The sequence below is a fragment of the Pyrgilauda ruficollis genome, unplaced genomic scaffold (genome assembly GCF_017590135.1).
Source record: "Pyrgilauda ruficollis isolate IOZ18807 unplaced genomic scaffold, ASM1759013v1 scaffold3, whole genome shotgun sequence".
Lineage (NCBI taxonomy): Eukaryota > Metazoa > Chordata > Aves > Passeriformes > Passeridae > Pyrgilauda > Pyrgilauda ruficollis.
The window spans coordinates 13,684,414-13,698,911 of record NW_024524377.1 but is presented as its reverse complement, the minus strand read 5'-3'; the positions used below and the strand labels follow the sequence as shown (position 1 = coordinate 13,698,911).

At 49.2% G+C, this 14,498-nt stretch overlaps 1 protein-coding gene across 4 annotated transcripts; it reads right to left on the bottom strand.

Moving 5' to 3' along the window:
• Window positions 1-86: 86 nt before the first annotated feature.
• Window positions 87-14,321, bottom strand: RETREG2 (reticulophagy regulator family member 2). 4 transcript variants are annotated; one of them, XM_041473568.1, is made up of 9 exons: window positions 14,107-14,321; window positions 11,747-11,853; window positions 6,885-6,915; window positions 6,022-6,157; window positions 4,607-4,691; window positions 3,697-3,834; window positions 3,272-3,366; window positions 2,244-2,382; window positions 87-1,533 (listed from the first exon to the last, which is right to left on the bottom strand). In XM_041473568.1, exons 1-9 carry the CDS (start codon window positions 14,319-14,321, stop codon window positions 809-811), a joined length of 1,671 nt encoding a protein of 556 aa, XP_041329502.1. In that variant the 3' UTR covers window positions 87-808. The 4 variants fall into 4 exon arrangements, with proteins under 4 accessions (XP_041329502.1, XP_041329504.1, XP_041329506.1 ...); XM_041473570.1 differs by having other exon boundaries at window positions 2,244-2,379; XM_041473572.1 differs by lacking the exon at window positions 14,107-14,321 and adding an exon at window positions 13,509-13,528.
• Between the last annotated feature and the right edge of the window lie 177 nt (window positions 14,322-14,498).

Below are 14,498 nucleotides of genomic sequence, written 5' to 3'. Positions count from 1 at the left end.
CCCAGCAGAGCACAGATGGGGTGCTAGAAGGGTCAGTGGTGAGGAAGGCAAGAGATGCCACGGCAGCAAAAAACTGGAGTACTGAATAGGGCCAGGAGTGAATTTCATTGACTGCAAAAAAATCAACTCCACAGCCACCCAGTAACAGAACTGAAATGAGACAGGGGAAAAAAGCAGGTATTGCCCAACACCCTGTTCCAGCAGTGACACAAAAGACAGTAACAGTCTGCAGAAGAGGTCTCTTTGCACAACACCAGTCTGCCCTTGCCCCCTTACTGCCACCCTCTGCTCCAAAGACCGCTTTCCCTTTGCTTGCCCCTGAGAGCCACATTTGACTGTGCACCCCCCCATCCCTCCCCCCAGACAAAACCAATGAAAGTTAAAATTATTTACACTTTTAGCCATTTAAAAACCCAATAAAATAAGATTGCATATGTCCTACTGGGGATGTGGGTATTAGCAGCAGCTACAGCTAGCTCGGTACTCAGCGTGCAAAACAAAAGACAAACAGAAGACAGACCGAAATACTGCACCATTACTAGGAAGCGTTTGCTGGGGTTGGTGTTTCAATTGTGGCATAAGGCTTCTAGGAGCCGGCTCCTCCCCAGCTGCAGGGCCTCCTGCTCAGCCAGTGAAGGCCAGGCTCTAGAAGGATGGAAAGGTTTCATTATTCCAGACACAGCACATTAACACTGATGCGTTTCCATCCCAGTCAACACAAACATCTAAAAACCCACTGCACGTTCACTGTGTGAGTTTTTCCTTCTTTCCAGTGATGATGGAGGAAAAGGGGGAGCACAGGTAAGACCTAAGACATAGATGTTGCTGTCATCACTGCCTCCTCCTCATCTCCTTGCTTTGGCAGCTCAGCAAGCATGGGAGAGGAGGGAGATGGAGCAGCCTCTTGTGCCTCCTGCTCCTCTCCAAACCCCAGCTCTACATCCATTTGCTCCAGCTCCCCCTGATCCAGTAGCTCAAAGTCATCTGCTTCCTCCTCATCCTCCGGTGAAGCTTCTGTCTCTGTCTCCACCACTTCGCTCTCTGACAGGTGTGCTTGGAAGCTCAGTTTCTCTTCAGGCTCTGTGGGGAGGAACTCAGAGAGGGGGGGTCCCTCACTGGCCTCTGAGGACCGCAGGAGGGCAGAGAGGGTATTCTGCACAGCTGTGGTGATGGCAGTGGTGACGATCTCCTCGCTCAGCGTGTTAATGCAGATGCCCAGGCCTGGGGCAGGGACAGTCTTTGGCTCTGCATTGCCTCCTGCCACTTGCCCACTCCCATTGAAGTGCGTATTTACAAAATGGAGAGGAGACGCGAGGCGAAGGATGGAGAGGTCAGAGTCCGTGGCCTCTTTGTCTGCTGAGTCCAGCTCACAGGCAGCGTGGGCAAGCTCAGGACCCAGAGGCACACCAAACGCGTCTTCATCACTCTGTGGCCCCAGGTCTCTGGAATGATATTCTTCCACAGATGGAAACTCTGCCAGGTCCTTGGAAAATGATTCCTCTGGCTCACTGTGCAGGCTCTGCTGATCCAGGTCTGAAAGGCACCAGCATTAAGGTACATGTTCCTTCACCTTGACCTCCCACCCACCTTCTCCAGCTGACACACCACAGCTGACTTTAGGGTACCTTCCCCATCCTTGGAGGACAGGAAGAAGTCTGTGGTTATTCCCTTCTGCCAGTGGCATGATTCATGTGTAATGTTTCTTTTGTGATCCTGTTCTATATGCTCTGTGCTGAGAGAGGACTTCCTGCTCCAGCTCACACTTTCTGCATTTAGAGCTGCCCATTAAAACTCCCAAGGTCAGGGAAATTGTGCTTGCATCACCTGCCCACTCCTTCCTAGACACCCAAGTGGCCACTGAGTGGTTACCTCCATGTTCTTCACCACTAACCAGTCCTTCTCTGAGCTAGTAAGTCTGACCTGTTTCACCCAGTATCATATATTGGTGTGTGACTATTCTATTCAGTTATTTCTGTGGGACTTTGTGGGTGGCCTTGCTCCCTTGCTGGAGTCACAAGACTGTATTACTTTGTGGGGCAATAATTAGAGGCTGATGTTTACTCAGAACCCAGCTTATGATCAGCCATGAAGTCAGGGCATGCTTGCACTGCTTTTCCTTCCTCCTTTCAATGCTCTTTCTATGCAAATACCTGGGTTCTCTCCCTGTCCTCCCATTTGTATGACCCACTGTTCTGGGCCAAAACACTGAGGATAAGGGGGCAGCAAAGTGTCCCATTATGTACCTTCAGAAACGTCCGTCAGCTGTGGGGTGGTAGCCCTTGAAACAGAAAAGCCCCCACTCTCCAGGATAGAAGCCTCCTCATCAGAGAGCTCAGAATCTGTGATTGACAGTGCCAGGGCAGTTTTCTTCACATCCACCTGCATGGGATGAAGGCAGAGAGACAAATTCCTGTGTGTCTAAGTACCTACACTGCCTATGGGTACCTCCAGACCTTCCAGGCAGAAGTCCTTGCTGGAGGGACAGTATGCTGCTGGCAAAGTGCTCCCTGCACTGGAAGGCAGTCTCAACTCACTGGCTTTCCTGCAATAAATCACTGCCTGAAGGTTTGCCTGCTCTCAGTGAAGAACACAAAAGAGGCAGCACAAGATGGGATGAGACTGTAGGAGTCTCAGAAGGCTTTGATCCTTCTTCTCCTGGGATCACCAAGGAAAACACCCCTTCCCTTTTGCATTCACACAGAGCGCAACAAAGCCTTCTACAAGTAGCAGTGGTTCAAGTATCCACATTCCTTTGGAAACAAGCTTCCCACCTCACAGCCCAGATACATGCCAGGAGCTTCTGCTTGGTTTTTTAATGTGGCGCAAATATAGGTCACACACTATCTCTCTGAAAGCAGAGAACTGTGTAAGAGACACTAAAGCTGCTCAACTCCCTTTTCCTGTTTTGAGGAGCCCCTGCACATTACAGCAGGGAAGTTAATTTCTTCAGGAGACACTTACATTCTCTGAGCATGAAGTATAACCATCAAAGTAATTCTGAGGTCAGCACAAGGCTGGGGCATGGCTGGCCCTGCCCTACTGCAGCATCATCAGCTCTGTGGCACCAAATTCTCAATACCCAGACTGGAGATGATGGCCTTCATCAAACACATGACCTTTTCCTCTTAGAATTCTGCAAAGAAGTGATTTATTGCTCTGCCGTGTGTTGTCATTGTTGCTGTACTCAGACCACCCCTTGACTCTCAAGCTGCTCTCAAGCTCAAGACCAGAGAGGAGGGATTGGTTCCTGCTAAGCTCTTTGAGCTCTTACCACTGGGGAGAAGCCTGACAGCTCTGCTTCGCTCTCACTCTCCGTCTCTGCTGTTGGTTCATCACCTGCTGCAGGCTCGCTCTTCCCCTGTCGTTCTATGAGAAAGAGAAGAAAGGCTTTACATGACACTGAAGGAATTTTCTGCCTTTATACACCACTATCCCCTCTGTGAAAGTGCACAGGGCTCCTGGAGACAAGCATAATCTGTTGCTCTCATGTGCTGTTCTCAGGATCACCTGGAAGCACACAGTTGCTCTCCACATAACCCTTAAAGTTAGCCCTTAAGTTTCCACCTCTCTTCCCATGCTCCCCTGCAGCCTGTCACCACAGAGTGTTGGCAGACATGGTCTCCTATTGTCCTTCTGCTATGGCTCCACCCTAGGAATACAACACCAAAAAAAGATAGGGAGAAGGTGGTTCCTTACTCTTCTTCTCATGCTTGTGGTGCAGCGTCTCTGCCTTCATACTGTAGTCGAGTTTCATCAGGACAGGCTCCAAACGTGTGTACATCCTCTGGATCAGCTCATGGTAGACCACCAGAGGCCACAGCAGAATGCTGAGCACTGTGGACATGGAATGCAGGGAGTGAGAGACAGATCAAGCACAACCTGACTCTTCTGTAGAGCCACTGAGAAAGTCTTCAAGGGAAACACATTTCAGTGGCATGTTCTTTCCCATCTGAATGCCTAAAAATCCTCATCCATGGCTCTTCTTACTCATTGCAAAGTTGCTTGATTAACCAGGTTTTACTGCCAGATCTTAGAGAGAATATAGATATATGTTAAGATGAAGCATAAGCCCTTCCCTTCAGCCACTGCACCGCAGACCCAACATGCAAAAGAAGCCCTAAAATGAGCTTAGATGAGAATTCAAACTAGGTATTACCAAAATTTTTATATGGGTAGCTGCATCGAGCTCATGTGTAGATGCACTCGCAGCAGAGCACCAGAACAGAGTTATTAGGGACTCATGATACAGTAAAAAAGGTCTATTTACCCAAATGCAGCTTTGTTTACAACACTTTCAATATGGATTTGCCCACCTTAGGAACTGAGACTGTAATTTCCTGCTTCCCCGGAGCCTCGGCCAACACAGCCTCAGCAGCGGGGAACAGAGGGCACCAATGTTTTAGTCACGGCTCCCTCTCCTGCCTTTGCAGTCGTACTGCATGCACGTGTTTACAGAGACTTCCTGGAACACATTTCCCTGTAAATTGATTCATCATCTAGCAGAGATCCCCTCGAGAAAACTACAAATCTGCTTTTACCAGCCTATCAACAGCACAGTTAGATCATGTCTCAGCTTAAGTCAGACAAGAGCGCTGCTTATACTCACAAATGATGTAGGAGATCATTATGCCTGGAACATAGTGTCCAACTACAGCCAGAATCAGGCAGCCTGAACAGACACTCATGCAGAACTGAAGGAAGAGAGAGGAACAAACAGAAGTGACAAGAGGTAGAGATACATCTATGCAACCCATGCCAGAAACCCATTTAGTGCAACATGAGGGATGGCCCTAACCAAGTCAGTCAGCCAGCTCTGCACCGAGTACATTCAGGTGCTGACAGTCAGAACTCGGACAGCTCGGTTGGGTTAAGTTGTAAGCATTAGAGGTTCAAGTGTTGGATGACCAAGGTAACCCAACGCCCCAATAAAACAAACCAAAACTTTATCAGACAGTTCTTTATGAAGCAATTTGCATTCCCTGAGGATATGATGGGATATTGCAAATTGTCACTTGTACATCTCTCTGTAGAGCTCAGCACTTCAGGAGAAAACTGTACTGTCCTGACAGAGACAGGAACCCGTTACAGAGCCACCAGATGCTGGGCCACTGCTGTGCCATAAACCAGCCGGCATTAGCAGAGACCATGCTCCCATCAGACCAGGACCCTTCTCCTCTGGAAAAAGTGAAGTATAATGGTGCAGCCCTGATGGCTTGTCTTATATTCTCCTGAGGGTGGGGTGGGGGGGAAGTGAGAATAGACAATCTGCAAACCAGGGCATGCGTTCAGATATGGACTATATCCTGCAATTAAGAGTTCAATTCATAACGGAGAGGGTCTGCAAAAGCTAAGGTTCCCCTGTGGGCTTTGCTCCCAATGAGTTCATTCCTTATGGGCATCTTTGGACCTGGTCTTCTACTCCCTGTGGCTGGGACAGAAAAGGAGCAATAAGCAGGGTTAGAAACCCACTCCCTTTGGCACACTGAATGCCAGGAAGCCTGACACAATCCTAGCAGTTGGTCTGTCCTACTTTTTGTGATGCTAAGGCAGTTACTGTCTATAAATCCTTTCCAAACAACATACATCACAGCCATTAGAACATGTTTAATGACAAGTTTCCATGCACTCAGAAACAGCGCTGCATTTGGACTTTGCTAGCAACAATCCTGGCTAGTGAAACAGGACCAGCTTAAGAATGGAACTCATGAAAGGGCCAGAGACTGTAGGCTTCCCTTTTTTTCTCCCCAGTCCCAATCTAAGAGCTTCCTTTGCACACTAAGAAATTAAAGCAAGTACAACAAGCCATTCACAGGAGATTAAGTTCAGCTCCAGTTTACAAATATTGGAAGTCAATTACTCATTATTTGAACTTCCCATGGCATAGAATCTGCAAGGAACGAACAGCAAATATTGGACAGGGATAGCAATTGTAAAAAATTGAATTTACATTCTTCCATTTCTTAAGGAACAAGTAATGGAAATAAAAGCCCCTGCACAGAAGAGTAGGTATCTCCAGCTTACCTTGGCAGGATTTTGCCTCTTGTACTGTAGCAGTTCCTGCAGGTAGAGCCTGAAGGTGACCCAGCTCTCTGCCAGACAGTGGCACAGCTCAGGGACACTGAGCAGGTGAGGTTGTGCCCCTGAAGTCACCCCCTCACTAGAGACAGACAAGAGCAAGAAGACAATCTTTGAACATCGTCTGTTTTCCTGGGGGAGAGGAACAGCTGCACCAGGAAGCAGAGTACCCTACCAAGGTTTGACAACACTGACTGCATTTTCAACTGAACTGCGGAAGATGCTTGATTTGGAGACAGTTTTTCCCTTCAATCAGGAAGAAAGTCAAGAGACACTTGAGCAAAGCAGCAGCAGATACCATGCCACAGAATCCCCATGCCACAAGCCCAAGATGCAAAGCAGTTTACTCAAAGCCACGCAGACAGAAGCACTGGAGGTGGAACTAGTTATACGGCCTCCTCTGGCACCAAGACCAAGGCAGGCAGAATGCAGTGCTCAGACCTACTGGCCAAGGATGCAAGCCACACCACCAGAGAGAGCACGTTCACCCTGTGGAAATCAGTCTCAGTGATCTCCTTCTCTCTGGAGGACTCTTAAATAGCTCAGGACAGATCCAGGGAAGAAACCTAAGAACTCCTATCAAAAGTACTTGAGCTTTATTGCTACTGAAAGAACACTAGCTTTCCCCAGAGTCCCAAACTGTGGCTCCTGAGCTGATAAGCAGCTACCAGTGCGGAAGCCACTAGCAATGTTTCACAGCAGGAGCCATGCAGTTTATTGACAACAGGAAAAAAGGACAGGCGAAATCACCATACTAAATTAAGGCTTCCCCACTCTCCCCACATCAAGGAACACATCTGTGAGCTTACCTCTCTCCTCCTGGCTCCTCTGATGGCTGTGCTGTAGAGAGAACACAGCAGATTAGTCAGCCAAGTACAAAATACGACCCAACATTTTTACCAGTTGAACAGAGCAGAGCTGCAGATGTATCATCCCTAGCTCTGGATGCACCCTGGGGACCTTCTTTGTGCTCTCACGCAAGCAGGAATCACTGGCTTGGAGCCTGAGCTGCGAAGGCTTTAACAAAGCATGCCCGGAGACTCGGAGCAGCAGAGCCACTGGTCTCTGGGCACCCCAGCACACCTTGCAGCTCAACACACACACAGCAGGGCACTCATATCTGAGGTGTGCCGTGGTGCTTACATGGGGCTGTCTGCTCCAGGGATCATGCAGCTTTTCCTGGTGTCCCAAATGTCTGGGCAGTGCCATTCCCACAGTGGGTGCCAGCACTTGTCATTCAAAGGGGGCTGCCAGCACAGTTTTGGAGCTGGGCAAAGCTTCAGCTTCCATTTTGCAGCTAAACATGGCACCAGGAGGTCTGAGCGGCACTTCCCACTGACCAGGCCCAGTCCTTGGCAGAATGCTATGTACAAATACCAGAGATGTCCCTGTTGTCTCCAACCTCTCCCATGGAATTAAGTAACAAATAACAGTCTTCTGCATAATTTTCTAATTTTAGGGCTCTTTTATGTCTCCTGACAGCCTTTTGTGCCAGGCACAGATATAACTATACTCCTAAGGTCCATCATTCTGGATAAGGACAAGGGAAAGGCTCTCTCATTCTCCTCTGCACTGAACCCAGTGAGGATCAAACAGGGACTTAGTTAATGCAATCCATCATTCTGGATAAGGACCAGGGAAAGGCTCTCTCCTCTGCACTGAACCCAGTGAGGATCAAACAGGGACTTAGTTAATGCAGTACTGAAAAGAGGAGTGTTGTTTCAATAGCAGAGGTCATGTATGATTATGCTCTGCTTTTAGATACACTGAGAAAAAAATTTCTACAACTGAAAACAATTTCTACAGCTGAAATTCATCAGCCTGGTTGCTCAGATTTGGATATCTGTGATATCAAGCTGACTGGTATCTCAGGATGAACAGGGCTCAACCAAAGCTCTTCTATCAACACAGTCTTTGTAAGTCTCCTGTGTTTAACAATGCCCTGTTCATGCTGTGATAGCTCATTGCGGTCTACCCTCCTGTACCAGTCTGCATACTGTCCTAGAGCTGGCAGGGACTGATATATCTTTGATGCTGTCTGACCTGCAGCAAACTTGGTGCATGAGGTTATAACCCTAACCCTGTCCCCCACACTGCATGTCACCCTGTCAACAGAACTAAAATAAGAGAAGAGAGCTTAACCTCAGAGACTAGGCTTATAGTTAGAAATGGGCTAAAGAAATGCAACGTGTGCAACAAGGGGTTTGAATCCTCCCTGGAGTCACCAGCCAGGCACAAAGCCCAAGAGGGGCAGTGACTCCCTCAGGGAAATGCACCAAAGATGTGAACAACCATCACTGCGATCACCCAGTGAGACTTCAGACTTCACCCAGCTCAAGCCCCAGAAGAGATCAACTGCTTGTAGCAGCCCTGCCACTGTTCTCCCAAGACACAGGGTGCTGGGCCAAGTCTGCCAGACTCCTCCTCCCGCTGCAGGCACTGCACCAGCCGGCTCGCGCAGTGGAGCAGGAGGCCAACCACCCAGGGAGGAGGCGATTCTTTGAGAGCGTGACCCAGATTTCCAGTAATCAGGCCTGACAAGAGGAGTCAAATGCTCTCACACAGGGCTGCCCATTCGCTCCTCTGCCACGAGCGTTTGGCATGGCGGCTGGGGCAGCTCACAGAGGGAGCCTGAGCTGCAGTGTGAATATTATGGATGCAGCTCCACCCCCACAGGGCAGCTGCTTCCCTCCTGCAACCGCCATTGCTGTGTTTTGTTATTGTGCTCAGGAATCTAAAGCTGCTTAACTGCAGCACACAGAAATCCAGCTCTATCTCTAAGCCTCATCCATTACCTGCGCTAAATCACCACATACATTACATCTGGCACTGGCCAGCCTGTGAGGGCTCACTACACCAGCTGTACGGTGTATCAAATGAGGAGCTGGGATGCTCGCCACCTCTGCTGGACAGATGTGCTAGCAACACAATAAGTGGGATGGCACAGGAACCCCACTCCTCTCGACTGGCTGCAGTCATCCAAGCCATCCAAAATATGCCAGTAGAGGGAGTGAAACAATTCTCCTCACTTGATCCTGAAGGTTTCAGAGACACTTTGGCGAGTAGAACATTTCAGCAGGCTTGCAGGATCTTCACGTGATTTCAGCTATCTGGCAAAACACAAGCTGTCTTTAAGATCAACAGTATGTTGCTTCCTGTAGTAGAGCAGTCTGCATGCTGGCCATCTCAAAGCACTGGAGTCTCAGACCAGTTGTAAGAACAGCCCAATCCCAAAAAACCTAGAGCATTTCCAACAGGAAATGTTCCCTTAGTAAAGGCTTAACTCCATCCTGTGCTGAAATACTGTCAAGCACTAGTATAACTAAGCTGGCAAGCAGGACATCCAGAGCTGGCCTCAGATCATCAATAACTGGCTGAAATCTTTCTGTCAGTGTTTCACACTGGACTGTGGATTACTACAAATCACTTGACATACACCAGACTCTTCTGAGAGATCAGACAGCCATGTAGGAGTTTAGGTTGCATGTTGGTACTGACAAATTATTGCTGATGGATTCCTTGGCTCTTACAGGTTTTCAACGCTTCTCCAAGAGACATTCTTCATCTGTGTATAAACTTCAGCTAGAAAGCAGGGGCCCTTTTTAAGGAGTACTAGCATTCAATTGCAACACAACTTTTGCTAGAGCTCTTCCACACTACACTCTCCTGCACTGACCAAAACTCAGCTGCCAAACAGCGATGCTACCAAAACATCCCTACTTGATACCCATTTCAGGTGAAACTGGAGATACTTCCTAAGTCCTTAAATAGCATCTAAGTAGAACTCCATGTAGATATTGGGGAAATACCCTGCATGGGAGCTGAAAATATGCAGTCCCTTCTGAAAGGGCCTAAAAATTTTGTGCATATTGATGCTGTTAGAGTGACCCTGATCACAGTGTGTGAGTAACTTCAAAACACATGCTGAGGTTTTAGCATTCCTTCAGAAGTCATCTCATAAGCAGTCATCTGAGACATACAAAACTGTCACAAGCTGAGGTTTATATGTACGTGCTGACCCTTGAAGGTATGGTACTGACCCATCTCCCAGAACTCCAGAAAAGACTAACAGGAAGCACTAAGGAGGTAAGCCACAAAGGTGCAGCTCTGCTTCAGCAGGAAGTGGGAGCCAAACAAGAACCCCTAAGTGTTCAGGAGTACCAATTGAATGGGAGGCCCCTCAGGAATGCAGAGCACCACTCCTTCCTTGCGGAAGCAAAGGAAACACAGTCCAGTGGATCACGTCAAAATCAGGGCTGTGACCTAAACAGGCACATCAGAAAGGTGTCCCTGTTTTCTGCAGCAGAAAAGCAGAAGGGTGTGAAATATGTGAAGAACACTGAAGAGAGGTGGGATGTGCACTGACTTCTAGCAGAGCTGTTAGTATAGGATGAGCCTAATCTCTGGTGTTGCTGTTTTCTTTGCTTTTCTAGTCTTTATGGCTCTGCATCATATAAATTGATTTCAGTATGAATTTCCTATTTCTTCTATGACAACACAACTTTTACAGGCCAAGTACTTGCTGAAATGATTCCACCCCCACCTGCCTCAATGACACCATTCTGTACTGGACACCAGGCTTTTGCATTTCTGGACACGTTTCAAGCGAGGTGGTTTGGGTTGGCTTTAAACTATTCCCTTAAAAAAACAATGTGAATAAGCAGGAAATTAAATTGGCCAGTCCAGTTTAACTGCCTGGTTACCTGAACCACACAAAACAAACAGTTTCAAGACTACAGCTGTAACATACCTAATCTTATCAGGATTTCTGTGAAAGCACCCTTTAAGTCAGTACCCTTTTAGGTCAAATAAAGGGCACCTTACATACACACATATAGAGGGGCTTTCATTCAGAAACTCTCCCTAGAGTAGAGAGGCAGGGATGGAGGGCCCTGAGCTGCCTTTGAACAGTAGCAGTAGATGCAGTAGGCAGGTCTGTGTTCCATCATTTAATAAACTCCAAGGAAGGAGGCACTCAAAGCAGACAGCAGCCAATCCATGTCTACCATCTTTATGAGGCCATTCCTCTTGCTGCTTTTGTGTCTAATGTTGGCACAGACCCTTCAATAAAAGGGAAAGATAAGACAGGTAACCAGACTCACTGATTAGCTGGAGATCAGATGCTGTTCAGTACAGGCACAATACACTAACTGTTGCTGCTGTCAGACTTCATCATCCACTCTGCTACCTGCCACAAGAAGTGGCTCTCATTTGCTCTGCTTCTTTCAGGGTGTAAGCCCACATTGAACTTAACTAAAACCAATACACTTCCTTCTCCTCCTTTCCTTCCCTCAGCTCAGCTGGCTCTAAGTGCTCAGACTTGAAATGATCTTTTTGCCACATTTTCAGGAGAGAAAAGACACAGCAGAAACACATCATCCCTGTCATTAGCTTCCCTGGCAAGATAGCTGAGCCCCTTAGTCACCCTCAATATTAGCCACTCCCAGAATTTCACAGCACTGGGAGCAATTCTCCGTACCCAGAGTATTAGGATACATCCTAATCCTCTGACACAAAAAGATAAGAGGCAGCACCACTACCTGGGCCTGCAGTTAAAGAAGGAATGGGGCTTACAAGACTGCTGAGACAGCCCAGGAAGGGCCAAAGCCATAGCCCAGCAGCTGGTAGCACTAGAACCATGTCACTATCTACAGTGCTAATCATCACATACCTGAGAAATCAAACAGGAACCTGGGTTTCCACTTCTCCAACAAGAGGATGCCAAGAAGGGACATGCTGAGGAGAAAGAGGGGTCTCAGGGAAGTGGAGGAAAACAACCTAGAAATGAAACAGAAATTGTTAGACAGGCAAAAGGCAGCAAATTACTGCTCTTGGTGAGCAAATAGATACAGCTCAAAGCAGAAATGCCCAACTGCTATGGACCACTGTAGCAAGCACTGTACTCTGCAGATGCCCACCCACACCACAGCACATTCTCAAATGGTGCCTTTGCCCACCACCAGACAGCTGACTCCCTGCCATCGTCCAGCGCTCTCCTTCCCTGCTTCTGAGCTCCTCCCTAGGTTGCAGAACAAAGCTAATGCTAACTTGTATAAGTCCCTCCAAAGCCTCAAGGTGGAGGCTCTAGATAACATAAAGACAAACTGCTGTAGCAGAAAACTGTTTGCCACTCAGCCTGTTTGCTGAAAACCTACATCCCATTTGTCATGGCAAGGTCCAGCATTACATGCAGGTAATGCATCTTGCCATTCTAGATGCCCATTCTCTTATCACAAACCTCTCCCTGTTTGACCAGAGCCTAGCTAGCACTCAAATGGTTTAGCTGCTCACTTGACTTTATCATAAAACTTTTCATGTCCCACATCCACACACTGGCTCAAGCCACTTGCCAGCTCACACAATACTACCCACACACAGCTGTGCAGTGCCACTCAGAGTTCATCTGTCCACTCCACAGAGATTTGACAGCAAAGGTGCCAGGGTGCCACCTGTGCCAGTGGCTCTCTGCATTCATCCTTTTCTCTAGTTCAGAGGAGCTCTTTTAAGTCACTCCAGAAAAAAAAAAAAAAAAAAGAAACAAAAAACAAAACAAAACAATCGGCCGCCGCCGCCGCAAATGCATTCACCTTCACCTCTTTAATGAATATTCCTTTCCAGAAAGGAGGAGCAGTTTTGCTTTTTTTACCCTGCTCCTCTTCAGTGTGTGTTTGCCAGTAACTAATGACAAATACACTGAACAATGACTGTAGTGAAGGGGAATCTCACAGTGCAGAGCAGGGAGGGGTTCCCACCAAGTCACAGGTGGAGAACTGGAAGTGAAATGTGCCTCACTGGGAACACACAGAACAAAAGCTGCACTTTCCATGGGCTTACAAGACCTTTAATGACCTAAACAATGACATTTGTACTCCTCCTCATTGAACAGCAATTCTGTAGCTTAACACATCACCTCTGGAAGAATTTCCTATTCCATCTTATTTACGTATCACCGTTAAAAGATGCTGGCAGAATCCTCCGTGAGACCCTGAATCATTTTTCCTCCTCTATTTCAATCTCTCTCTGCTGTCCCATATTTTGGGCACTCTTTGTTCTTCTCTACCTTTTCACACAGTCTCTGGGCTGTCATTGTCTACTACCCCTGTCATCTCCCCTGCCACCTGCACCTCTGCCCCTCCTTCTCACTTCATAGCTCTGCTCTGGCACTTTTCAGCTCGTGGAGTAGTCCAAGAGTTTACGTCTGGCTACCACGTACACTTCTGATAATCGTACGGATGAGGGAACAGAACATAACCTGCCTCATCAGAGAGACTTCAAAGGCTGTTTCGTCACTTGTTTTTCCCTCCTCTAACTCCAGAATCTGCCCCTTCCTATTTCATCTGCAACCAATATTTAACTCTATCCCTGGCCACTTCTGACCTTTTCTCCTGGGAAGGCCACTGGCTGAGAGCATTTTCATCAGTAAACTGACTCACTGTTTATACAAACAAACAGGATGTTTTTCATTCCCATCCACAGCTGGGCTCTGCCACTCACACTCCCATCTCCTCAGGCTGATGCCCTGCCGAAGAGGCAGAGAAGGGAAAACAGGAAAGAGGGAATGCTCTCACGCCAAAGCCGAGTGAAAAATCAGCACCTCCCGGGAAACATTACCGAGCAGAAGGGTTTAAATAAAACGCCCCAGGGCAGCTGCCGATGGGGGAGGCCGCGGAGCTCCCTGACCGCAGTTACCGAGTGAAACGAACTGATAAAAACACGGATGCAAGAATTAAGCAGAAGCGTGCCTGGGCGAGGCTCCAGTTGGGCCCATCTGCATTTTATTATCGCGGGACAAGGCAAATCCTCCTGGCACTTTCTCCCTTCAGGGAGGGGCCTGTTTATGCCTGTCAGAGGAAAACAGCGCGGCTACTCCCGGCTGTGCATATCCCACGGCGGTGCGGGCTGCGGGAACGCACACCGCCGGAACCCGGGGACATCGCCGCGGGCCCCAAAGCCGTCGCACGCTGCGGGCACGGGCACGAACCGGACGGGCGGCACCGACGGCTCCCGGTCCCCCTTCCCGCCCCAGCTCACCAGAGGGCCCCGCCGAGCGCGGCCGCGGTGACCAGGCTGTGCAGCGGCCTCTCCCACACCAGCAGCCGCTGCGCCGTCGCCAGCGCCGCCTCCCAGCCCCGCAGCCGCTGCCGCAGCGCCGCCGCCAGACGCGCCGCTGCTGCCGCCGCCGCCTCCTCCTCCTCCTCCTCGGCCGCCGCCGCCGCCGCCGCCTCCTCGGCGCGGCCGCTCGCCATGGCTGCGGGGGGGGGAGAGGGCGGAGGTGCCGCTGTCACCGGCCCGGGCGGGCGGCACCGCCTGAGGGACCGGCGGCCGCTGCCGCCGCGCGCGTGCGCCCGGGGACGGACGAGGTGGGGGGGACCGGGTGACACCGGTCGCGCGTGCGCCCGGCGGCGGGAGGGGCGGGGACCGGC

Coding starts and splice junctions, on each gene's coding strand:
- RETREG2 (XM_041473568.1), bottom strand. CDS start 14,321: ATGGCGAGCGGCCGCGCCGAGGAGGCGGCGGCGGCGGCGGCGGCCGAG. Junction 11,854..14,106: donor GCGCTCGGCGGGGCCCTCTG/GTGAGCTGGGGC, acceptor TTTCATTTCTAG/GTTGTTTTCCTCCACTTCCC. Junction 3,835..4,606: donor AATGATCTCCTACATCATTT/GTGAGTATAAGC, acceptor CCATGTCCACAG/TGCTCAGCATTCTGCTGTGG.